General features: G+C 47.7%; 1 protein-coding gene across 2 annotated transcripts in view; it reads left to right on the plus strand.

Annotated features, from left to right (window-relative positions):
- Window positions 1-24,761, plus strand: part of LOC139228656 (cation channel sperm-associated auxiliary subunit delta-like) — a 195,436-nt gene that overhangs the window by 41,360 nt on the left and 129,315 nt on the right. For both annotated transcript variants that reach the window (XM_070859879.1, XM_070859878.1), the window contains 2 exons: window positions 6,761-6,875; window positions 7,285-7,352. In XM_070859879.1, the coding sequence (XP_070715980.1) occupies window positions 6,761-6,875; window positions 7,285-7,352 (183 nt within the window). The remainder of the gene's footprint in view (window positions 1-6,760; window positions 6,876-7,284; window positions 7,353-24,761) is intronic.

Here is a 24,761-nt window from a genome sequence, read left to right on the forward strand (position 1 = left end):
ATATTAGCCTTTACAACTGGAGGGCTAGAATATAAAGCGGAGGAAGTTTTGCTACAGCTACACAAAGCCTTGGTTAGACTATATCTGGAATACAGTTCTGGGTCATCATCATCATCATCATAGGCAACCCTCGAAATGGAGGAAGATTTGCTTCCACTCTAAAAGTGAATTCTCAGGTGACTGTACAGTCCAATATGGGAATTACACTCTCTGTCACAGGTGGGACAGACAGTCGTTGAAGGAAAGGGCGGGTGAGTAGTCTTATTTTCCACTCGCAGCTTCCGCGGGCTGCGTTTGGTTTCTGCATGGTCTCGGCGAGCTGCTCAGCGCCCTCCCAGATACTCTTCCTCCACTTAGGGCGGTCTTGGACCAGGGATTCCCAGGTGCCGGTGGGGATATTGAACTTTATCATGGAGGCTTTGAGGGTGTCCTTGAAACATTTCCTCTGCCCACCTGGGGCTCGCTTACTGTGTAGGAGTTCCGAGTAGAACTCTTGCTTTGGGAGTCTCGTGTCAGGCGTGCGGATGATGTGGCTGGTCGAGTGTGGTCAGTGCTTCGATGCTGGGATGTTGGCCTAATCGAGAAAGCTGACATTGGTGCGTCTATCCTCCAGTGGATTTGCAGGATCTTGCGGAGGCAGCACTGGTGGTACTTCTCCAGCGCTTTGAGGTGTCTAATGTATGTGGTCCACATCTCTGAGCTGTATAGGCGTATCACTACTACCCTGGAGACCATAAGCTTGGTGCCAGATTTGAGATCCTGGTCTTCAAACACACTCTTCCTCAGGCGACCGAAAGCTGTGCTGGCACACTGGAGGCGGTGTTGGAACTTGTTGTCGATGACTGCCCTTGCTGAAAGTAGGCTCCCGAGGTATTGAAAATGGTCCACATTGTCCAAGGCCACACCGTGGATTTTGACGACCGGGAAGCAATGCTGTGAGGTGAGGTCAGGTTGGTGGAGGACCTTTGTCTGATGAATGTTTAGTGTAAGGCCCATGCTTTTGTACGCTTTGGTGAAGATGTTGATGGTTTGGAGTTCGGCCTCTGAGCGCTGACCCGCCTACTGTAGTTCGATGACAGAGGATGGGACGACCTTGGATCTAGCCTGGAGGCGACGAAGGTTGAACAGGTTCCCATTGGTTCTATAGTTTAGTTCCACTCCAGTGGGAAGCTTGTTGAGAGTGAGATGGCGCATTGCAGCGAGGAAGATTGAGAAGAGCCAGGCGCGATGGCGCAGCCCTGCTTGACCTCGGTCCGGATGTGGATTGGGTCTGTGGTGGATCCGTTGATCAGGATCACGGCTTGCATGTCGTCGTGGAGCAGGCGGAGGATGGTGACAAACTTTTGGGGGCAGCTGAAATGGAGGAGGACGCTCCATAGTCCCTCACGGTTAACAGTGTCAAAGGCCTTTGTGAGATCAAAGAAGGCCTTGTACAAGGGTTGGTGCGATCCCCTGCATTTCTCTTGTAGTTGTTGCGTGGTGAAGATCATGTCCGTTGTACCCCTTAGTGGATGGAGTCTGCATTATGACTCTGGGAGAAGCTCTTCAGCCACAGGGAAAAGACGGTTGAGTAGGATCCTAGTGATGACTTTCGCAGTGGCCGACAGCAGGAAGATTCCTCTGTAATTGCCGCAGTCGGACTTGTCCACCTTTTTGAAGATAGACATGATTACGGCATCTCTGAGATCTCCCGACATACTCACCTCCTTCCAGATAAGAAAGATGAGATCATGCATTCGTGCCAATAGTGCTTCTCCACCATACTTTAGTGCCTTGGCGGGGATTCAATCTGCTCCTGATGCCTTGTTGTTCTTGAGCTGATGGATGGCCTTTTCTACCTCGTGCAGGGCTGGGGTTTTGCTGAGATGGTGGCGGGTAGCATGCTGCGGGATGGAGTCGAGGACACTACTGTCAAAGGCAGAGTCTTGATTAAGGAGATCTTTGAAGTGCTCCTTCCAGCGGGCCTTGACTGCCTCGGTGTCCTGAATGAGTGTCTTCCCGTTCTTGGCCAGCAGTGGGGTGGGGACTTGGGTGCTTGGGCCATGGGTGGACTTGACTGTGGTGAAGAATCTTTGCACGTCATGGCTGTCTGCCAGCTGCTTGATCTCCTGTGCTTTCTCCACTCACCATCTATTCTTTAGGTCGCAGGTTTTTTGTTGGACCTCGGCCTTCAGCCGTCTGTAGTGCGGCTTAGCTGCTCCCGAATTGGGTTGCAGCTTTAAGTTCAGAAATGCACTGCGCTTGCGGTTTAGTAGCTCCTGGATCTCCTGGTCGTTCCCGTCAAACCAGTATTTCCTGGTTGAGTGACCGAGCGTCTCTTCGCAGGCGCTGGTTATGGTGGTCTTGGGGGCAGACCAGGCGCTGTGGCCTCTCTGCGCCTTGGGGTCATCGCGGGTCGCCAGGTTGGTGGTGAGGTGCTGGCTGTATCGAGCTCTCTTAACTGGGTCTTTGAGTGCCCTGGCATTAATTTTTCTGCGGCATTGCTTCTGTTGCCGTCGCCGCTTTGAGGCTATATTAATGTTGATCATGGAACTTAATACAATCACTATCACTGATGAAGTAGTACTAGGTAAAATAATGGGACTAAAGGCGGACAAGTCCCCTGGACCTGATGGCTTACATCCTAGGGTTTTAAGAGAAGTGGCTGCAGAGATAGTGGATACATTGGTTGTAATCTACCAAAATTCCCTGGATTCTGGGGCAGTCCCAGCAGATTGGAAAACCGCAAATATAACACCCCTATTTAAAAAAGGAGGCAGACAAAAAGCAGGAAACTATAGACCAGTTAGCCTAACATCTGTCATCTGCTGACTCTGCTTGATTGAATCATGATTATCCAAATGTCCTGCTATTGCTTCCTTTATAATGGACTCCAGCATTTTCCCAGAGTCAGCATGGTTTTATGAAAGGAAAATCATGCTTAACAAATTTGCAGGAGTTCTTTGAGGATGTAATGAGCAGGGTGGATAAGGAGGAACCACTGGATGTGTATTTGGATTTCCAGAAGGCATTTGATAAGGTGCCATATAAGAGATTACTGCACAAGATAAAAGCTCATGGGATTGGGGGTAATATATTAGCATGGATAGAGGATTGGTTAATTCACAGAAAACAGAGAGCCGGGATAAATGGGTCATTTTCCGGTTAGAAAACAGTGACTAGTGGGGTGCCGCAGGGATCGGTGCTGGGGTGTCAACTATTTACAATCTATATTAATGACTTGGATGAAGGGACCGAGTGTAATGTTGCCAAGTTTGCTGATGACATAAGGATGGGTGGGAAAGCAAATTGTGAGGAGGACACAAAAAAATCTGCAAAGGAATATAGACAGGCTAAGTGAGTGGGCAAAACTCTGGCAGATGGAGTATAATGTGGGAAAATGTGAGGTTATCCATTTTGGCAGAAAAAAATAGAAAAGCAAATTATAATTTAAATGGAGAAAAATTGCAAAATGCTTCAGTACAGAGAAACCTGGGCGTGCTTGTGCATGAAACAGAAAAAGTTAGTATGCAGGTACAGCAAGTAATCAAGAAAGCATATGGAATGTTGGCCTTTATTGCAAGGGGGAAAGAGTATAAAAGCAGAGAAGTCCTGCTACAACTGTACAGGGTATTGGTAAGGCCACAACTGGAGTACTGCGTACAGTTTTGGTCTCCCGATTTAAGGAAGAATATACTTGCATTGGAGGCTGTTCAGAGAAGGTTGACCAGGTTGATTCCGGATATATTTAAGGCGGAGATAGACAGATTTTTGAGCGATAAGGGAATAAAGGGTTATGGGGAGCTGCAGGGAAGTGGAACTGAGTCCATGATCAGATCAGCCATGACCGTATTGAATAATGGAACAGGCTCGAGGGGCCAAATGGCCTACTTCTGCTCCTATTTCTTATGTTCTTATGGAACGGATTAGGCGATGTTACGCCAGCAGTCGTTGGCTCCTGTCATGGCGCGGGTTGGTCAGCCGCCTCAGAGACTCCCCTGCGGGATAAGCGAACATCTCATGACCCTCCGGTTCACCCTATCCGGAACCAGTGCGCCACAGTTATCAGCGCGTATGCCCCAACACTCTATGCAACAGATGAGGTCAAAGAGGAATTCTACTCCAACCTCGAACAATCCCTGTCCCAATCCCTACGGATGACAAATTGATCCCCCTCGGCGACTTCAACACCAGAGTTGGTAAGGCACAGACCTCTGGGGAGGTGTGATTGGAAGAGAGGGGGTAGGGAAAACGAACTGCAGCGGTACCCTGCTCCTGACAAAATGCCTAGAACATGACCTTGTCATCACCAGACGATGACATAGTCGAGCAGGTGTCAGTATTTGGAGCGAGGGTGCTGCCATGAGGCCTCATGGCAGCACCCTCGCTCCAAGCACTGGCACCTGCTCGACTATGTCATCGTCCGAGCGAGGGACCGCAAGGAGTTCTAGGTACGCACCTTAGAAAGGATGTATTAGCCTTGGAAGAAGTGCAACGCAGATTCACCAGAATGTTGCTAGTGCTCCAAGGGTTAGATTATAAATTGAGATTACATAAGCTAGGCTTGTATTCCCTGGAACCATAGAATGTTAAGGGGTGATTTAATTGAAGATTTTAGGATTTTGAAACTAATTGATAGGGCAGATGGAGAGAAACTTTTTGGGCTGGCGGGTGAACCTAGGACAAGGGGACATAACCTTAAAATCAGAGCCAGGCCATTCAGGAGAGAATTTATGAACACTTTTGCAAAGGGTGGTAGAAATGTGGAACTCTCACCAATAAAAAAGAGTAGATGCGATCTCAATTAATAATTTTAAATCTGAGATCAGTAGATTTTTTTTTGCTAGTGAAGGTTATAAAAGGATATGGAGCCAGTGCCGGTGGATGGAGTTAACATACAGATCAGCCATGATCACATTGAATGGCAGAACAGGCTGTTGGGGCTGAATGACCTATTCCTGTTCCTATGTTTCTTTTGGCCAGTGGAATACAGAACTGACCTTTGGGTCCACTCCTGGCTTTTGGCCTGCTTCCTGGCCTGAATAGCCCCCTTCACAAAGGGAGTGGGGGGCCCTCTCAAAATGTAAGTTTAGCCTGCAGCTGCTGTGGACCAGCTGAGTGGTTTGTCACTCCCACTCACCCGCTTCACCAACCAACCTCTGGTGGTGCCCAAGATGTGGCCATGGTCACAGTCTTTGCAAAAGCTGATTGGGGAGAGTGGGAGGGAAGAAGTGACTGCCAAGGTTGAAAGGGAAATGTGATGTGGAGATACAAAATGGAGTCTGATAAGTGCCAGACTGACTCTGTATTTGAACCCCTGTTTATTGTTTGGCAAAATGGACATAATGATGCTCGAAGTGGATGCCAAGAAGATTCTATCTCTGGGAATCCTGTTTTATGTTAATCAGACTGTTGTGCACATAACAGTTGAGGTCTAGCTGCACCTGTCTTTTTTTGCCCTCTGATGAATGTGTTGAAAACAAGCCTCTCACTTGCCTGGTGCAATTGTGGGCAGTTGAGTAACTGATCTGGCATGTGTAGCTGGAAGTAGCTTATAAAAGTCTAGTGGTGTAAATGTTTGATGCAATAGTGATCAATAATGGCCCCTATATTTCATGATTGCAGAGATTACAAGGCAATCTCCACCCACAACTAAATAGTTGCTTTAACTCAATAAAATCTGAACATTTATATAAATTTTCATAACAAAGCAGCATTGAGATTTACAGTAGCACAATGGTTGGAAGACAAACCAACCAGTCACACCTCTGTAAGGGGTGAGGAGTGTTTCTATCATTCCTCCATGAAGGCATCTACATTTTATAAGCAGAGAGTGTAAGAAAAAAGCACGTTTAATAAGCAGGTGCATATTGTTCAAATTTTGTAATCTAGCAATGTCATGGAATTAGGGGGGAGAAATTGGCCTCCTTTGTGCCTCCTGTGAGCGCCACCGGGGACGATAATGGGCCACTAACTGCTGACCATCTGGTTGTGGCAAAATTACCGACGGCTGTGAACTTGCATGGCGGGTTGCACTAAAACTTAACACCTCAATCTCCTGCGCCCTGGAGATCGTGACATCATCTGGTGCATAGCGCCTGTTATCACCCCGGATCTTAAATTTGCTTCCGTCCCCTGCAGCATCGCCAGGCGTCAACAATGGCAGCTGCATGGAGACGTGACCTTGGCCAGTCGCTTGGGGAGCGGTAATTTAAGGCATTGGTGGTCAGGTAGGCCAAAATTTTATTATCACCTCAGTTTTTTTTGAATTTTTTCCATCCCGCGATTGATCAACCCTGCACTCTTTTAGAGTGCTTGGGGCTGCTCTTCGCGGATTGCAGATGCCTTCCCGACCATTCCAGCCTTACCTTGAAATGACCTCAGCATTGGCCTTCCCTTTAAGGGAGGGAAGGAGCCTGTGAATCCGGCAGCACTGCACGGGACATTGTGCAGCGCTCTGCTGCTACCGCCCCTCTTGCTCCATTTAGCGCTCCAAGGGAAGTGGTGGCGCTTGATTTAGCGTCCACTTCCCTCCTGGAGCGCTAAACTGGAAGTTCGCGTCAGGTTTAATTGTGTAGTGCCCGGCGATACTTTTGCACTCCTGCAAAAGTTTTTGCCCCAAATGGGCCGCTACACAATTTTTACGTAGTTGTTCCCTATAGGCTGTCACTCGAAATTTGCAACATTCCAGTTGGTTGATGTCGTTTTTGGTGCCTCATTGTTAGTTCTAAGAACACGTGATGTGAACCAGTAGTTTAAATGTTATCTTTCTGTTATACAGCTCAATAATGCCACATTAGAGGCAGCAGTGTTTGTAAAGCAGCATGTGGTGACAATAATCGGTGAATATATTTACATCTACAATCCAAGCAATAAGTTATGGAGACTTGCAGAAGGTGGGTGGTTAAATGCATTAGTCTACCAGATCATTGATGAATTTACACACTGAGGGTCAAATTGAATATGGACAACAATGCAAAGCAGGTGGAAGCACTGTTATACCACCTGTTATACGACACATCTGATATTCAATGATATTAAAGTCAATGGAACTGAAAATTTGGCAGGGAGTATAATGGCCGTGCATTGCAGTCCAGCCTGTTTTGCATCCCCGCCCATATCCGATTTTACCCCATTATGTTTAATAGTCTGTTCAAGTTTTGTGGCTATCAGTTGTCATTACACTGATACTTAGCATGCATCATTTAACTGTACAATGCTTGTAATGGAAGCTCATGAGGTTGAGCAGACAGAAGTAGTTCTTTGTCTTCACCTGTGAAACTTTTTCCACTTGATCTCTTAAAGGTATAACGATGAAAATAGATGGGATTTCAAGCTATCAATGCTGTATCAATGTGGAGCCTTATTGTGAGGTACATGCTAGATAGAGAACAATTTTTTTTTGTCATGGCAGTGTTTGACATTATTTACTTTGTGCTATTAGAAACAACAATGTATTTTAACAACAACAAAAACTTGCATTTATATAGCACCTCAAACGTACTAAAATGTCCCAAGGCGCTTCACCTTGAGCGTTATCAAACAAATTTTGACTCCGAGCCGCATAAGGAAATATTAGGACTGATCAAAAACTTGGTCACAGAGATAGGTTTTAAGGAGCATCATAAAAGAGGAGGGAGAGGTAGCGAAGCGGAAAGGCTTGGGAGTGAATCCCAGAGCTTGGGGCCTAGTTAGCTGAAGATATGGCCACCAATGATGGCGCGAATAAAAATAGGCGATGTGGAAGAGGCCAGAATTGGAGGAACACAGATATCTCAGAAGGTTGTAGGGCTGGAGGAAGTTACAGAGATATGGAGGGGTGAGGCCATGGAGGGATTTGAAAACTAGAATGAGAATTTTAAAATCAAGGCATTGGCAGACCGGGAGCCAATGTAGGTTAGCGATCACAGGGGTGATGGGTGAACAGGAGTTGGTGCGAGTTTGGATTCGGGCAGCAGAGCTTTGAATGAGTTCATGTTTATGGAGGGTGGAAGGCAGGAGGCTGCCAGGAGAACATTGGAATAGTCAAGTCTAGAGATAACAAAGGCATTGATGAGGGTTTCAGCAGATGAGCTGAGGCAGGGTGGGGACGGACGATGTTACGGAGGTGAAAGTAGGCGATCTTGGTGAGGGAGCGGATATGTGGTTGGAAGCTCATCTCGGGGTCTAACAGCATGGCAGGGTTACAAATGGTCTAGTTCAGTCTCAGACAGTGACCAGGGAGAGGGACGGAATCGGTGGCGAGGGAACGGAATTTGTGGCAGGGACATCAGACAATGGTTTCGGTCTTCCCAATATTTAGTTGGAGGAAGAACTGGAGGTCAGACATGCAGACCAGGATTTCGCCAGCAGAGGTGCGTTTGATGTGGGCAGCATTGGTGTAGCATGGGAAACCTGCTCCGAAGTGCAGTCCGCCCTCTTCCTTCAATTTTCCATGACTGGGGCTTGTTGAGCCCACCCTGCGGGTTTCCCGGCCAATTAACTGGAAGTGAGTCTGATGACATCGTCTGATGACATGTCATCAGCTGCTTTCCTTAGAGGAAACGGCCAACTTTTTTTAACAGTTCATCTGTCAGTCTTTTGCAGCATTGAACTGCTGCAAACACTGACAAACCCTGCACAAAGGTGCACTGCTGCACCCAGGCTCTCCCATGAGTCCCTCTAGATGCTTATGGAGGGAGTCACAGCACGCAGGGAGATTCTCTTTCATTCTAATGGACAGAAGAGACCTCTCCAGGAGACCCAACGCAGCCTGATTGCACATTGCACGAGGGCACAAGCAGGGATGTCGTCTGGAGGAGCTAGCTGCTGTGGCGCAAACCTTTAAGTGATCTCATTAGATCACGAAATGTTACTACAAAGCCATACTCCAGCTCATCCTGCTGTTCCACTCATCACATCTCCACCACTCTGGCTTCCCTACTTTACCCCTGCACATTCTTAGTCACACCAACTTACCTTGCACCTCCCATCACTCTCTTTCTCTGTCTATCTACATTATCAGTTCTGCATTTCACTAGCCACCCCTCACACTCACTCTCATCCTTGTCCAATTATACCAACTAACAACACACACCAAGATTAGGCAAGTGGGTCCTTTAGCCATTGTTCACGTATAGTTAATGTTGATGTATTGTCAAATATTGAAATCTTTAATTTCAGCACTTTGCGTTCTTGGGCAGAATTGTGGGCACCTTTGGAAGTGGCTTAGTGAGTTGCAGTGAATGGTGAGACATAGGGGTACCCCCCACAATGGTGATGAGTGTGAAAGGAATGGGTTGGACATTGCAGGGATGCTTTATGGAGCTGGTGTGGGGTGGTGCCAACCTGGCACATCATGTGGCAGTCATGGTGTACAGCGTAAAGTGAAATAAATATGGCCATGGTGAGGCCATCACTGACCTCCCGGACACTGATGCCCTGTATACTGTGCAGCATCAGGTGATTGTGGAGAAGGTTGGTATTGTTGGTACTGATGCTGGTGTGTTTAGTGATGTTGGTGTTTGGGCTGATCGTGGTGGGATTCTAAGGACCAAGGTGAGATTTTTTCAAGGGCACCGATGCTGCTGGAACAGATGGCAGGTGAGATTGAGATGCAGGTGAGGTTGAGATGATAGAAGCACCCTGTCAATGGTGAGAGAGGTTGCTCCAAGGAGGTGACCGTGAATAGAGAGTTCACTGCAAACACTTCCAAAGTGCATACAGCTCAAAAGTCTCTGCCAAAACCTAAAGACTTCAGCTTCTGACATTGAAACGTGAACAACTGCAGCTGCCAACGAGCAAAAGCAAAAGTTACTGAGAACCCAACTCCACTTACCTGGCGCGAAACCTGAGGGACGGCAAACCTTTCAAAAGGTTGGTAAAATTGTAAGTTCCTGTTTTTAAGCCTCTTAACTAGCATTTAAGTACCTTTTAATTATGTTAAGTACCTATCCCGCCGCTTGCTGTCGAGTCTGCTATCCAAACACAGATCTGACAGCTGAGAAACTCACACGGAGGTGGGTTCAGAGTGGGATCCTGACCCGCTGTTAGTCAGGGCCATTTTGACAGCGGGTCCACCTTCAAACCCACACTCGCAATGCTGGGAAGATTCCGGCTGCAGTGTGACAAATCAGAGACAGTGCAGGGGTTGAGAGATGTGGTAGTGAGGTAGAGCGAGTTATCAGTGTATATGCGGAATCTGACGATTTGTTTCTGGATGATGTCACTGAGGGCCAGCATGTAGATAAGAAATTGGAGGGGGCCAAGAGGGGGACTCCAGAGGCAACCGTCAGGAGCGGGAAGAGAAGCCATTGCAGGTGATTCTCTGGCTATCACTCGATAGGTAAGAATGGAACCAGGTGAGGGCAGTACCACCCAGCTGGACGACGGAGGAGAGGCGTTGGAGGAGGATGGTGTGGTCAACCATGTCAAAGGCTGCAGACAGGTCGAGAAGGATGAGGAGAGATAGTTTAGCTTTGTCACAGTCATATAGGATATCATTTATGACTTTGATAAAGGCTGTTTCAGTGCTGTGACAGGAGCGTAAACCTGATTGGAAGTGTTCAAACATGGAGTTGCGGGAAAGATGGACTTGGATTTGGGAGGTGACAACATGTTCAAGGACTTGAGAGGAAATGGAGGTTGGAGATGGGGCAGTAGTTTGTAAAGACAGAGGGGTCAAGGAGGAGGGCGATGACGGTAGATTTGAAGGGGAGAGGGACAGTACCTGAGGAGAGGGAACTGTTAACAATATCAGTTAACGTGGGGGCCTGGGAGGGAAGTCGGGTGGTCAGCAGTTTGGTGGGAATAGGGTCGAGGGAGCAGGAGGTGGGTCTCATGGACAAGTTGAGTTCAGAGAGGACATGAGGGGAGATAGGAGAGAAACTAAGAGAAAGATGCAAGTTCAGGGGTAGGGCTGGGTGGGGTGGGGGGAGCCTTGATGGAAGTTTGGCTTGGTGGGCTAGGGGAAGAGAGGGAAGCAGCAGAGGCAGCTGAACGGATGGTCTCAATCTTAGTGACAAAGAAGACCAAGAGCTCCTTGCATTTGTAGGAGGTGAGGGTGGAGGAGGCGGGGTTTCAGAAGATTTGTAGTGGAGACGAGAAGCCAGGGGTTATCTTTGCATTTTAGAACGATCCTGGAATAGTGAGCAATTTTCTGCAGGAGACTCAGTAAAAGAATGACTTTATGTGGCAGGGACATTATATAATGGGATATTATGGATAAACAATATTTCAGGATATTTTTGGATACTTTTATAATGGCATTTCTTATAAAAGCAGGTTGCTACAGGAGTTTTCAATGGAGCACTTGTCACACATGCTGCATTTAATATATATTATATTTATATATTTTATTATATGTTTTATGTCCTGTACTTTGATGAACTAAACAGCAGTTTTTACTGATTACTGTTGTTACATTTAATTTAAAATATGTGCTTAATTAATAACTGTTGTAAAGCTATCTTGCTCTTTTCGCTTTGTTGCTTTAAACATCGAATTACGCACACACTCAGTTGTAGTAAAGGCAGGATCGGGTCTTTTATTTAGACATTCATACTGAACAAACCCAGTATGGAAGTTACTGAGATACTTCACAAAGGCAGCTCTAGCTTGCTCCAAGTTCCGTGGTTGCTTGTGACACACCTTCCGAGATTCCAGTGTCTGGGCAGTCCAATGTCAAACTCATCTTTATACCGAAAAAGCCTTTGAACTCTTATAGTACATTTAGATGATTAACATGCAACAATGTAGAATTGTCCTGAAATCACGGCTAACTGCTTTCTGAATTACAATACACAAACCAGATCGTTTAACATACAGATGATGTCATCAAATAGTAACAAGGTACACTCAAATACAGACAATGTCATGAATTACTATTATTATTCGCATAGTAACAAGGTACACTCAAATACAGACAATGTCATGAATTACTATATACAACTCACATGATCAGCAGAGGATTCCATGCATAGATTATTATTCGCATAGTAATAAGTTACACTCAAATACTCAATGTTTCAAAGGCTAAAAAGTACCATATCGTCTAGCAGCCTGTTTCGATCCAAGCATCCTGTTTTTAATCCAAACTTCAATCTTCCAACTTTTAACCCTTTTGATTTCTCCAGACTGCGCCGAAGCAAAGAGTTTCAGAAATGCAATCTTGCGCTCCCGCAGTAACTACACAGATTATTTTAACACATGTTTACATCTGGGATCCTTAGTTCATGCCTGGATTCTCACTGTATATCAGGAGTATTGACTAACTTTTTTCGAAGATCTGTGATTCTGAGCAATATGTTGTTCAATGGTTTCACTCTCGAGAATACAATAACAAATTGTACCAGTGTCTGTGTTTATGTATCCGCAAACAGTTAAATGATTTCAAATGTACCACTCAATTAATTCCGAAATGAAGGGGATATCTACCTAGGTTTCTGTCAGGCAAGGGCAGTTTAAATTCGGGTCAATGTTTTTCTTTACTCTGCTTCATTTTTGTTTTTGTTCTAGCTTAGCTTAAAAAAAGACTTGTATTTATATAGTACCATTCACAATCTCAGGACGTTCCAAAGCGCATTACAGACAATGAAGTAATTTTGAAGTGTAGTCACTGATGCTTTTTCCTCCATTCCAACAGTCAATTGGCACACAGCAAATTCCCACAACCAGCGATGTTATAATGACCAGATAATCGGATATTGGTTGAGGGATAAATATTGGCCAGGACACCGGGGATAACTTCCCTGCTCTTCAAAATAATGCCATGGCATTATTTTGATGTCCATCTGAGAGAGCAGATGGGACCTCGGTTTAATGTTTCATCCGAAAGACGGAACCTCCAACAGTGCAGTATTCCCTCAGTACTGCACTGGAGTGTCCGGACAGACCCACTACAGGTGGCGGCATAGTGATATACAGTCGGGAGGGAGTGGCCCTGGGAGTCCTCAACATTGACTCAGGCCCCCATGAAATCTCATGGCTTCAGGTCAAGCATGGGCAAGGAAATCTCCTGCTGATTATCACCAACTGCCCTTCCTCAGCTGATGAATCAGTACTCCTTCATATTGAACCCCATTTGGAAGAAGCACTGAGGGTAGCAAGGGCACAGCATGTACTCTGGTGGGGGATTTCAATATCCATCACCAAGAGTGGCTCAGTAGCACCACTACTGACCGAGCTGGCCGAATTCTGATGGACAGAACTGTGTGGTCGGACAGAGTCACAAAGGCTGCCATTTGTGACTTTGCGAAGAGCCGCTTCAGTTCTGTTGCGGGGGGGGGGGGGGGCATGGGGGAAATCTGATTGTAGGGATTTAAGCATGGAATTCCGGGAAAGATGGGGACAGATTTGGGAAGCGACAACACGTTCAAGGACTGTGGAAAGGAAAGGGAGGTTGGAGATGGTGCAGTTGTTTGCAAGGATGGAGAGGGTGAAGGCCTGTTTTTTTGAGGAGAGGGATGATGAGTAAAAGTCAGATAGCGAGGTGGTAAAGGATAGAATACTAGAGCTTAGTCTTAAGTTGCTTACATCTTTTATATGTTGATTTCAGTGATTGATGGCTGATGCCATCACAAATAAAAAAAGGCAGCAAGTGCTCCTTTTTTAAAGGGGCACAATCAATAAACCATAAATTAAACCGAATTTAAATGAAACTCAAATCAGAATTTTTTTCTAGAGGTAATGAAGCACTTCAATCTCTCCGATGCCTACCGGTCGTGGAAGGCCTCAATGTGGACTATGCATACTCGTGGAAGAGAGGCAGGCAGTCGAGCCAAACGATCCCTCAACCGCCCGTTGCCTGGAGCGGTTAATGGCCACCTTTGCCAGGTGCAGGAGTAGTCCAACAAGGAGGTCCTCTGATCTGCCCACTTCCCTCTGCACCGGGTGCCCAAGGATGAGAAGCGTGGGACTGGTCCAACCAAAAATTGAGGAGTAGCCCCTTCAAATATTGGAAGAGGGGCTGCAACCTCTCTGTCTGTGTATACATGGAACATGGACTCGTCAACCTACTTAAAAATTTGTTGCACGAGACTACTCCATGTAACACCCCGCATGCCAAGTCCCCAAGAGAAAGGGAGGATTTCCGCGTAGAGAGCCCTTCACTGAGGACCCACGCCTCCTCCGGATGGCAAGATGGCATGTGCAGATGGAAGATGAAGAAGATAAAGTGGAGAGTATGCAAGAGCTGTCTGTACAGGAAGCCCTCCATGCAGAGTGGAAAGACACGGAAAGGATCCTAGAGAGACGGCTGAAGGTGTGATGAGGGAGGTTTCGGGGCCTAGCGCCAACGAGAAATTCTGTTTGAACAGGGTTCAGTCGCTCCAGGATTGCTCCACACGCTCGAGCCTCCTCGACCGACCTAGTGGAGTCAGGGCCAAGTACCTCTTTTAATTTCTTGATGACTTTGGCTGCAAACTGGACATGTGCTGTGCCAGCTCCTCTGGCAAATTCCAGCCCACTCTTGCACCATCCAGTACGTCACTGACTCTGGTCACTTTGCCCGCCAGGGCCTCCCCTCCGCCAGCCACCTGAAACCGCGGTCGTGGGGGTCTGGATTCCTGTGCTGCGGCTTCCGGAGGATAGCCATCAATCATAACAGGGGAGAATACTGGCTGGAGATGACCATGTTCCAAATCCTGATCAGTTCCTGGTAAAAGACAGGCTGCTCGTGCAAGGAGGTACAGCTACACCCCAGTTTTATAAACAGGAGCTGAGAGTTGTAATTGCAACCGTGCAGCTGACAGAAGAAATACGTCCCCAGCGCACAGGAGGATCCTGCAAGCACAGTTATATCTGCAGGAAAGTCGCAACCTGGCGCTTGACTGCCCTCCCTAAGCGGGGACTCAGGACCCAATGCTTTCTTTTGTCCCAGAAGAAGTCAACTAGCTTCTTCTGTATCTTGGCCACAAACTCAGGTGGAGAGATCAAGGTGACCAAATGGTACCACAGTATAGAGGCCAGCAGTTAGTTTATGACCAGTGCTCGACCCCTGTAGGACAGCACTCTGAACAATCTTGTCCAGCACCCTAGGCGAGCGGTAACTGGCCTCCAGATCTTGCCAGGCTCCCTTGCAAGGGCTAAGGTAGACCTCCAGGTAGAGGAGATAAGTTGTACTCCAGGCAAAAGACTTGAATTCCTCCGGAAGGGAGTCCACCCGCCACTGATCCACCAGGGGTCTAGACAGTTCTCCCAGTCGATCCTTGCAGAGGACGCGGCAGAATAGACATGCTGGCAGTCATGCATCCTCCGCAAGTCAACAGGATCCCGTGACCATGAGGAGCACATAAGCAGAGAGGATGACCTCCATGCCCGAGCCATGCAGAGCCTTGCTTCTGCAAGAAGTGCCGGAAAGGCTATACGCAGATAGCATATAACTGGCATGAGGCATCACTGACACAGTCCTCTCCCAAAGCAAAGGGGCGCCGTCAAAGACCTGTTAAATTTAATCAGACACTCAGCAGTGGCGTACAGAAGTTGGATCCTGGCGACAAAATGCGTCCCGAACCGGAAAGCGTGCAGAGCCTCGAAGAGGTACTTGTGACCCACCCTGTTGAATGCCTTCTCCTGATCCAGGGAAAGGAAGGCGACTGATAGACCAGCTCTCGGGGAATGGTGGATGTTGTTCTGGATGGTCCAGCCCAGGACCATGCAAGACTGGTCGGGGTGGATTATGTGGGCCAGTACATTGGCAAAGTGAGCACCATTGCCCTGCAAAGATCTTGTAGTCTGTGCTCAGGAGGGAGACCAGGTGGCAGTTCTCAAGTAGGCAGAGATTCCCCCTCTTGGGCATCAGGGCCTTGCACCAAGAGAGGGGCATCTCCCACGGTTTCTAGACTTTCCCCCAGGACCCGCGTGTAATCGCCCTCCAGGACATCCCAGCCTGTGGAACTCCACGGTCCGCCCATTCAGCCCACTGACTTTTTAAAAAAAAAAAAAGTTCCTGGGATGTGGGCATCCTTGGCAAGGCCAGCCTTTATTGCCCATCTCTAATTGCTCTTGAGAAAATGGTGGTGATCCACCTTCTTAGAATCATAGAAATTTACAGCCCAATCCCACTTTCCAGCTCTTGGTCCATAGCCTTGTATGTTATGGCACTTCAAGTGGTGAGGGTTTCTGCCTCTACCACCCTTTCAGGCAGTGAGTTCCAGACTCCCACCACCCTCTGGGATTAGATTTCCCCTCAAATCTATGCCCCTTGGTTGTTGACCCCTCTGATAAGGGAAATGGGTCTTTCCTATCCACTCTATCTAGGCTCCTCATAATTTTATACACCTCAATAATGTCTCCTCTCAGCCTGGTTCCAAAGAAAACAAACCCAGCCTACTCAATCTTTCCTCATAGAATTTTAGAGTCCAGACAACATCCTTGTAAATCTCATCTGTACAATCACAGTGCAATCTCTCTAGTGCAATCACATCTTTCCTGTAATATGGTGACCAGAACTGCATGCAGTACTCTATCTGTGACCTAACTAGTGTTTTATATAGTTTAAGCATAACTTCCCTGTTCTTGTATTCTATGCCTCGGCTAATAAAGGCAAGTATTCCGTATGCCTTCTTTACCACCTTATCTACCTGGCCTGCTACCTTCAGGGATCTGTGGACATGCACTCCAAGGTCCCTTTGTTCCTCTGCACTTGTCAGTGTCTTACCATTTAATGTGCTTTCTCTTGCCTTGTTAGCCCTCCCCAAATGCATTACCTCACACGGATTAAATTCCATTTGCCACTATTTTGCCCATCTGACCAATTCATTGATATCTTCCTGAAGTCTACAGCTTTCTTCTTCATTGTCAACCAAACAGCCCTATTTTAGTATCTGCAAACTTCTTAACCATACCCGCTACATTAAAGTCTAAATCATTGATATCTACCACAAAAAGCAAGGAACCTGGTACTGCGTCCTGCAGAACTCTACTGGAAACAGCCTTCCAGTCACAAAAACATCCATCAACCATTACCCTGGCTTCCTGCCTGTGAGCCAGTTTTGGATCCAACTTGCCACTTTGCCCTGGATCCCATGGACTTTTACTTTTGTGATCAGTCTTCCATGTGGGACCTTATCAAAAGCTTTGCTAAAATTCATATACACTATGTCAAACGCACTACCCTCATCGACCTTCCTTATTACCTCCTCATGCCCAGGGAGAAAGCTCATCGATTGGAGGTATTGGTAGCTGGAATGGAGCGAAGAAGGGCAGTGCTGTTCCCGACCAATGGAAGGAGGCCATTGACCCAGGTCTTCAGGGCAGTGTGAAGGGAATTGGCACAGGAGGTCTCAGCCAGTAGTATGGTGCTACACAGCCTGACGCAGTGCCAGAAGAAATTCAACGACCTCACTCGGGTGGTAAGGGTGAGTACATGCTTCAACAGGTCCTACATGTGAACCTCAGTCTGTACGCACTGCGCAAAGCACCACTTCACCACCACTCACCCACCAAACATCTGCACCTACTCAAATTCACATCCACATCTCATGACTTGCCTACAATCACAGCTATTCAATGGTGGCAGGCTTATCTCCCAAACACATAGCTGGACTTTGACTCACACACATTAGTTTCTTCTGCACGTCAAGATGGCCCACAATAGGAGGGAGCAGCAGAGAACAGGCGGGGGTGATGCGCATCTCTCAGACCTTGAGGAGCGAGTGCTGCGACTCATTGGGCAGCAGGCGTTGGGGCGTTGTGACCCTCGGCGACGTCAACATGGTTGGGGGCAACAACGGTATCTTCATCCCCTCTCCTTTTCTCATCCCACTTCCCCCTCATACTGCAAGCCTTTATCACTTTACAGCTCCTGATAACGCCTGTCTTCCTTGCTCCATTCCTGCCCTCTGTGAGTCTTGTGCCTTTATGCTTTCAGATAATCAGCAACCAGATGAGCAGCCTGTCCCTGAGCCCCCCACTGAGAGTGAGGAAGGAGAAGAGGAGGAGGAGCAAAGTACTGCATCACTGCATCTCACACCCGCAGGCACCACCTCAGATACTGGCACGACGTGATCTTTAGAGGCAAGTTTAGTGGAGGGGTCTGCACAGGGTGATGCAAAGGGGACGAGTTGGTTGCAGCAAGGCCAAGAGGAAAGGGTAGCTTGAGAGCCAGCTCTCCGGAGGGCGAGTTCTGCTGCACAGAACTCAGATGAGGACCTCGATGGGGAGGTGTACACCAGAATGGTGATGGCCATGCACTCCGAAATGATAGGTGTAATGGCAAGGTTGCCCGAGAGCCTCTCGGCAATTTTAAGGAGCGTGGAGGAGTCCGCCTCCAACATTGCACATGATGGAGCCATCATTTCCACTCTACTGAGAATGGTGGACTCCCAGAAAGACCATGCGGATCCAATCCCAGCCTGAGGTGGTGCAGTCTACAGCCGGGCCTTCCAGTGCCACAGCTAGATGAAGGCTGTTATGTATGCGACCCTATGTAAACAGCATTCTACCGCCACCAGAGGGCGTATCTGTTGGAGTTCCAAGGGATCCCAGCATCCTTTGGGAGCATTGTATATAAGCAGGCCTCCCATGCTGTACCCGCACTCTGGAGTTAGAATAAAGAGACTAAGGTCACACTTACTCACGTTTACAGTGCTCAATCATATTACTTTATTCTGGACTTAACAACTGGCGACGAGATAACGAACCATCACGCAAAACTGCAGAGAACTGTTGGTATCCTGGAGAAATTCTCAGAAGTGGACGATTGGGAGGCCATCATGGAGCGACTTGACCAATACTTCGTGGCCAACGAGCTGGAAGGGAGTGTGAACGCTGCCAAACGAAGGGCGATCCTCCTCATCGTCCTCCTCCTCACCTATGGTCTCATGAAGAATCTTCTTGCTCTGGTGAAACCAACAACCAAATCGTATGACGAACTGTGTACGCTGGTCCGAGAACACCTAAATCCGAAGGAGAGCGTTCTGATGACAAGGTATCGATTTTACACATGTCAAAGGTCTGAAGACCAGAAAAGTGGCGAGCTACGTCGCTGAACTAAGGCGATTTGCAGGACATTGCAAATTTGATGGATTCCTGGAGCAAATGCTAAGAGACTTTTTTGTGCTTGGCATTGGCCGTGAAGTTACCCATCGCAAACTATTGACTGTTGAAACACCGAACCTGAGCAAAGCCATAACGAAAGCCCAGGCATTTATGTCCACCAGCGATAACACCAAACAAATTTCGCAGTATAAAGATGTTTCGGCAAGTATTGTACACAAAGTAACGTCGTTTTCAGGCAGGAACGCATATGGCAGAACGTACACGCCTGCACCTGCACGACCTCAGATGACTCAGAGTCCGCCATCAAGCGTTAATGCGAGGCAGTTAACACCTTGTTGGCGCTGCGGAGGTGATCATCGAGCCCATCAATGCCGCTTCAAACACTGCGTGCAAAGGCTATGGAACAAAGGGACACCTCCAGCGAATGTGTAGACGAGCTGTAAACCCTGCAAACCACCACGTTGCAGAGGAAGATCGATCCATGGCGGATTAAACTGACCTAGGGACTCAAACCAAGGAGGCAGAAGTGTACGGGGTACACACCTTCACCACAAAGTGTCCACCAATAATGTTGAAAGTTGAACTAAACGGAATTCCAGTATCCATGGAACTGGACACTGGTGCGAGTCAGTCCATCATGAGCAAAAAGGCCTTCGAGAGGCTGTGGTGCAACAAGACACATAGGCCCAAGCTGAGATTCATTCACACCAAGCTGAGAACTTGCACTAAAGAGCCAATCCCTGTAATTGGCAGCGCAGCAGTGAAAGTCTCTTATGATGGAGCAGTGCACGAACTACTACTATGGATAGTACCAGGAGATGGCTCCACACTGTTCGGCAGAAGCTGGCTGGGAAAAATCCGCTGGAACTGGAATGACATCCGAGCGCTTTCGTCCATCGATGACGCCTCATGTGCCCAGGTTCTGAGCAAGTTTCCGTCATTGTTTGAGCCAGGCATCGGAAGCTTCTCGGGGGCGAAGGTGCAGATCCACTTGATTCCCAGTACACGACCCATCCACCACAAGGCACGGGCAGTGCCATATATGATGAGAAAAAGTGGAGATCAAGCTAGACAGGCTGCAACGAGAGGGCATCATCGCGCCGGTGGAGTTCAACGAGTGGGCCAGTCCGATTTTTCCGGTTCTCAAGGACGATTGCACGGTCAGAATTTGTGGGGACTATAAAGTAACGATTAACCGTTTTTTGCTGCAGAACCAGTACCTGCTACCCAAGGCCTATTTGCGATGCTGGCAGGAGGAAAGACGTTCACCAAGTTGGACCTGACCTCAGCCTACATGACGCAGGAGCTGACGGAATCTTCGAAAGGCCTCACCTGCATCAACACGCACAAAGGTCTGTTCATCTACAATAGATGCCCGTTTGGGTTTCCATCGGCCGTGGCTATTTTTCAAAGGAACATGGAGAGTTTGCTAAAATCGGTTCTGTGCACCGTGGTTTTCCAGTACGGCATACTGGTCACAGGTCAGGACACCATCGAACACTTGCAGAACCTGGAAAAGGTTCTAAGTCGGCTCGATCGTGTGGGACTCAGGTTGAAGCGCTCAAAGTGTATTTTCCTGGCGCCAGAGGTCGAGTTCTTGCTAGAACCTCTACACGTGTTGCTACACAAGGGAGATGACTGGGTATTGGGGAAATCACAAGAGACAGCTTTTGAGAAAGCCCGAAATGACCCTGTATTTGTACTCAACTATGGACATGGTCCCAAATGGCTTGCTGGCACTGTCATAGCCAAAGAAGGGAGTAGGGTGTTTCAGGTCAAACTCGCAAATGGACTAACTTGCAGAAAGCATTTGGACCAAACCAAACTTCGATTCAACAGCCAGCCACGAGCAACCTGAAGAGGACAACCTCGACCCTCCAACACGCACAAAAGTGGCAACCAACATCACTGTTGACCATGAAGCTGAACTCATCATCCCCAGCAGCCCAGCAAGGCCAGATGCGCAGCAGCCTAGTGAAGAACCAACCAACTCACCAGCACCTGCATTTGTACCGAGACGATCGAATAGGGAGCGAAAGGCTCTAGATCATCTCATCCTGTAAATAAGTGTACTATTGACTTTGGGAGGGAGTGATGTTATATATGCAATCCTATATAACCAGCATTCTACCACCACCAGAGGGCGTATCTGTTGGAGTCTCAAGAGATCTCATCACTGTATATAAGCAGGCCTCCCATGCTGTACCAACACTCTGGAGTTAGAATAAAGAGACTTAGGTCACATTTACTCACGTCTACAGTACTCAATCACATTAATTTATTCTGGACTTAACAAAGGCCATCTGTAGTCTCTGGCACCAACACTCAACAGCCTTCCACAAGCCCTGCTGCAGCCACTGGAGACAATATGTAGGAGCAAAGAGTAGAAAAAGGCACTGTAAAGAGGGGACGTAAGAGTTTGCACAAGGGTGATTAGTCAATATATTTGTTGTGTATATATGTGGTTAATGTTTTTAGATATATTTATTACTGGAATGTTGCACATTTGGCACTGTCTCTCATTTCAGTTTTGGGGTGTAGTATGGCATGACAATTTGATGCAATAATGAGGACGTACTGAACAACCGGCAAGTGGCCTGGAATTCATTCGCATCGAAGTCTGATGAGGCGATCAGGGGCCACCCTTCCACAAGGCCGATTGAGTGGCTGCTTCCTCCATCGCCGCTGTTCCTCCACGTCGTCCTCCTCCTGAGGTGGCGGAGCTATGCTGGGTGGCAATGGCTGTGCCCTCAGGATGGGCAAGTTTTGCAGCATGCAGCAGATGACGATAAAAAGGGACATCCGCTTAGCCGAGTACTGGAGTGCTCCTCCCGAGCAGTCAAGGCAACAGAACAGTTGCTTCAGCACTCTGATGGTCTACTCAATGATGTTCCTGGTGGCAGCATAGCTCTCTATATGTGCTGGGGAGGTATGTTAGGGTTGCGGAGGGGATGCATGAGCCAGGTGGGGAGTGGATAGCCCTTGTCTCCCAGCAGCAAGGTTCATGTGGTGGCTGGGAGAGAGCTAGCACACTGGTTTGGCGCAGGATGAAGGCATTGACGGCCAGGATTCGCCATGTGTGGTCGGATGCCAACTGCACAGTGAGTGGTAGCCTTTGCAGTTACAGAATACCTTGGGATTGTTATGAGGTGCCCGCAAAGCGACATGGGTGCAGTCAATGGTGCCCTGCGCCATGGGGAGGACTGCTATCCTGGCAAAGCCACATGCACACTCGTGCTGCTTCTCTCTGGTCATGGAGAAGGAAATATAGTCCCTTTGCAATGTTCGGCAAACTGGAAGATGTTGGAGATGTCACCTGTTCCACACTGGACGGATCCACTGGCATAGAAATTCAGCGCGATGGTGACCTTGACTGCCACTCAGAGCCGTGGTCACCCTGGCCTGAGGCGCGAGGTCTGGTTGCAGGAGGTGGCAGAGCTCTGTGACCACATCTTTGCTGAAGCACGGCCTTCGAACACTGTTCGTCAGTGAAATTAATGTCAGAGAACTGCTGCCAGGATATCCTGAGAGACTAAGGTCTCCTGTTGAAAGCCCTGTTGGCCCTCCTACAACACTCCTAAGCCACAACACTCGTTAAACTCCAAAATGCTCAAATCGGTCAAAAAGCCTGTTTACCTATAGTAACAAGGCAGTGCTGTAGGCCGACTAAAGAAACCAGATGTTGACGCCTTTAAAGAGCTCTCCTCCAGCCGACATCCGCCTGAAAGCTAACCCTTCTACTTGTCGTTAATGGCAGGCGCACAAGCAGGGGGCGAAAGGGAATTTAGCATCCGGGGTTCTGCGCATGGCAATGATGTCATGATCTACGGGCATAGGAGATTGGGGCGCAACGTCTTACCACTGCCACAAAACTCCCGCTGCCCGCCGAAGTTAGCGGGAGTCAATGATCTCGCCTCGCCCGGTCGCAAAACCCTGTTATCACCGTCCCCACAAACGCTAACAGGAGGTGCAAAGGAGCCCAATTTTGTCCCCCTAATATTTAGTTGCTTACAAACAGTTATTTCCAGAAACATACATTACATACTGTGCATCTCCAAGATCAGCTTCCTTCCCCAGCCTGCTCCCATATATATGAATAACAGAGAGTCCCCAATTAATACCCAGCACTGAATACAATGAATAAGGAATTGAATAAAATTAACATGATGACGGCAGATTTGAAGGAGATGGGGATAATACCTGAGGAGAGAGAACTGTTAACTATCAGCTAATATGGGAGCCAGGAAGGGAAGTTGGGTGGTCAGCAGTTTAGTGGGAATAGGGTTGAGGGAGCAAGGTGTGAGTCTCATGGACAAGATAAGCTTGGAAAGAGCATGAGGGGAGACAGAACAGAAATTAAAGAAAGATGAGAGTTCAGGGCTAGGGCATGGGGAAACCTTGGAGGAAATTTGGCCCGATGGGCTAGGGGAAGGGAGTGAAGTGGCAGAGGTAGCTGATCAGATGGTCTTAAGCTTCGTGACAAGGAAGTCCATTAGCTCCTCTCACTTGCTGTTGGAGGTGAGGGTGGAGGAGACAGGGTGAGGAATTTGAGAAGACGGTTTTGTAGTAGAGAAAAGAAGCCGGTGGTTATCTTATCATTGAATAGTGAGCAGTTTTTGCAGATCAGAGCAGTCATTAGTGCTTTATGTGGTCCAACTAGATCTGGTGGTGAATGGATAAACCAGTTGTCTGCCATATCCATTCAAGTCTGTGTCCCTTGGAATTAAGGGAGCAGCGTTGAGGGTCGTACTGAGAGAAAGGTGAGGGTGAGAGAGTAATGGAGACTAGGCATCAAAGGTGGAGGTGAGGGTGTGTATGAGCAGATCGGTAGCTTCAGAAATGTTGTGGTGAATGGAAGGCCAAAGGCTGGACAGTTGAGATTTTGAAATTAAAACATGGAAAAAATTCTCATGTTTGTTTAGACAGATATTCTTAACCTCATATCCTACAGGAAATTCTAGTGGAATGGAGTGGACTGTGTGCTTCATGGTAGCACAGTTGAGAAGATTGTCGTCATCCCCTGTAGACTCATTGGGCGGAATATTTCAACCTTATTGACTTCAATGGAAAGGAAAATTCGGCGGGGTGTCCTGCTAAAGTTGAAAGTTCTGCCCATCAAATCTCAGAAATTCTGTGAAGGTTTACCATGAAATAACAAATTACACTGGAAATGTAGATGTAACAACCATATCTGAACTGGTATTACAGGCACACATCCTTCAGAACGTCTTTTAATGCTCAGCTAATAGGGGACCTGTCTCTGGGCATGGATAAAATGGAGTCTTTCTAGATAAAACTGGAGAAGCAGAATATGACAATACAGGTCCCAAATTTCTTTGGGCCCTGGGGAACAGTGCCTGCATAAAGTGGTGTTGGAAACAGGCAGGGGCGATAGATGGGGCAGAAAGTGGGATTGCCGGCTCAGTGCCCCGAAGAGCAAACCATCGACAATTCCTTTGGGGAGCAGGGACAGACGGTAACAAAAGGAGGTAGAATTCACGCTGTTTCCGCCAATGCTGCTCTAAATGCATGCTGGCAAATTACCAGCATTCAGCGGAGTGGTATAAGTCAGGCCCACAGGAGTGTTCTAGAACCACCTTATCGCTTAGAACACCCCAGAAGATAAATTTCTTATAAAAGGCTGATTTCAATTTTGCTCGTTGTAGAAATTAAAAACATACTGGGGGTTAAATTGGATAAGGTCTTAAAACTGGGATGAGGATCGCGATGCACTATCTGCCCATGCCCGTTGAAATTAGTGCAAGCAGCATGCAAAATTTGTGTTGCCTGCTCATTATCATGAT

This window comes from Pristiophorus japonicus, chromosome 18, assembly GCF_044704955.1.
Source record: "Pristiophorus japonicus isolate sPriJap1 chromosome 18, sPriJap1.hap1, whole genome shotgun sequence".
Classification (NCBI taxonomy): Eukaryota; Metazoa; Chordata; class Chondrichthyes; family Pristiophoridae; genus Pristiophorus; species Pristiophorus japonicus.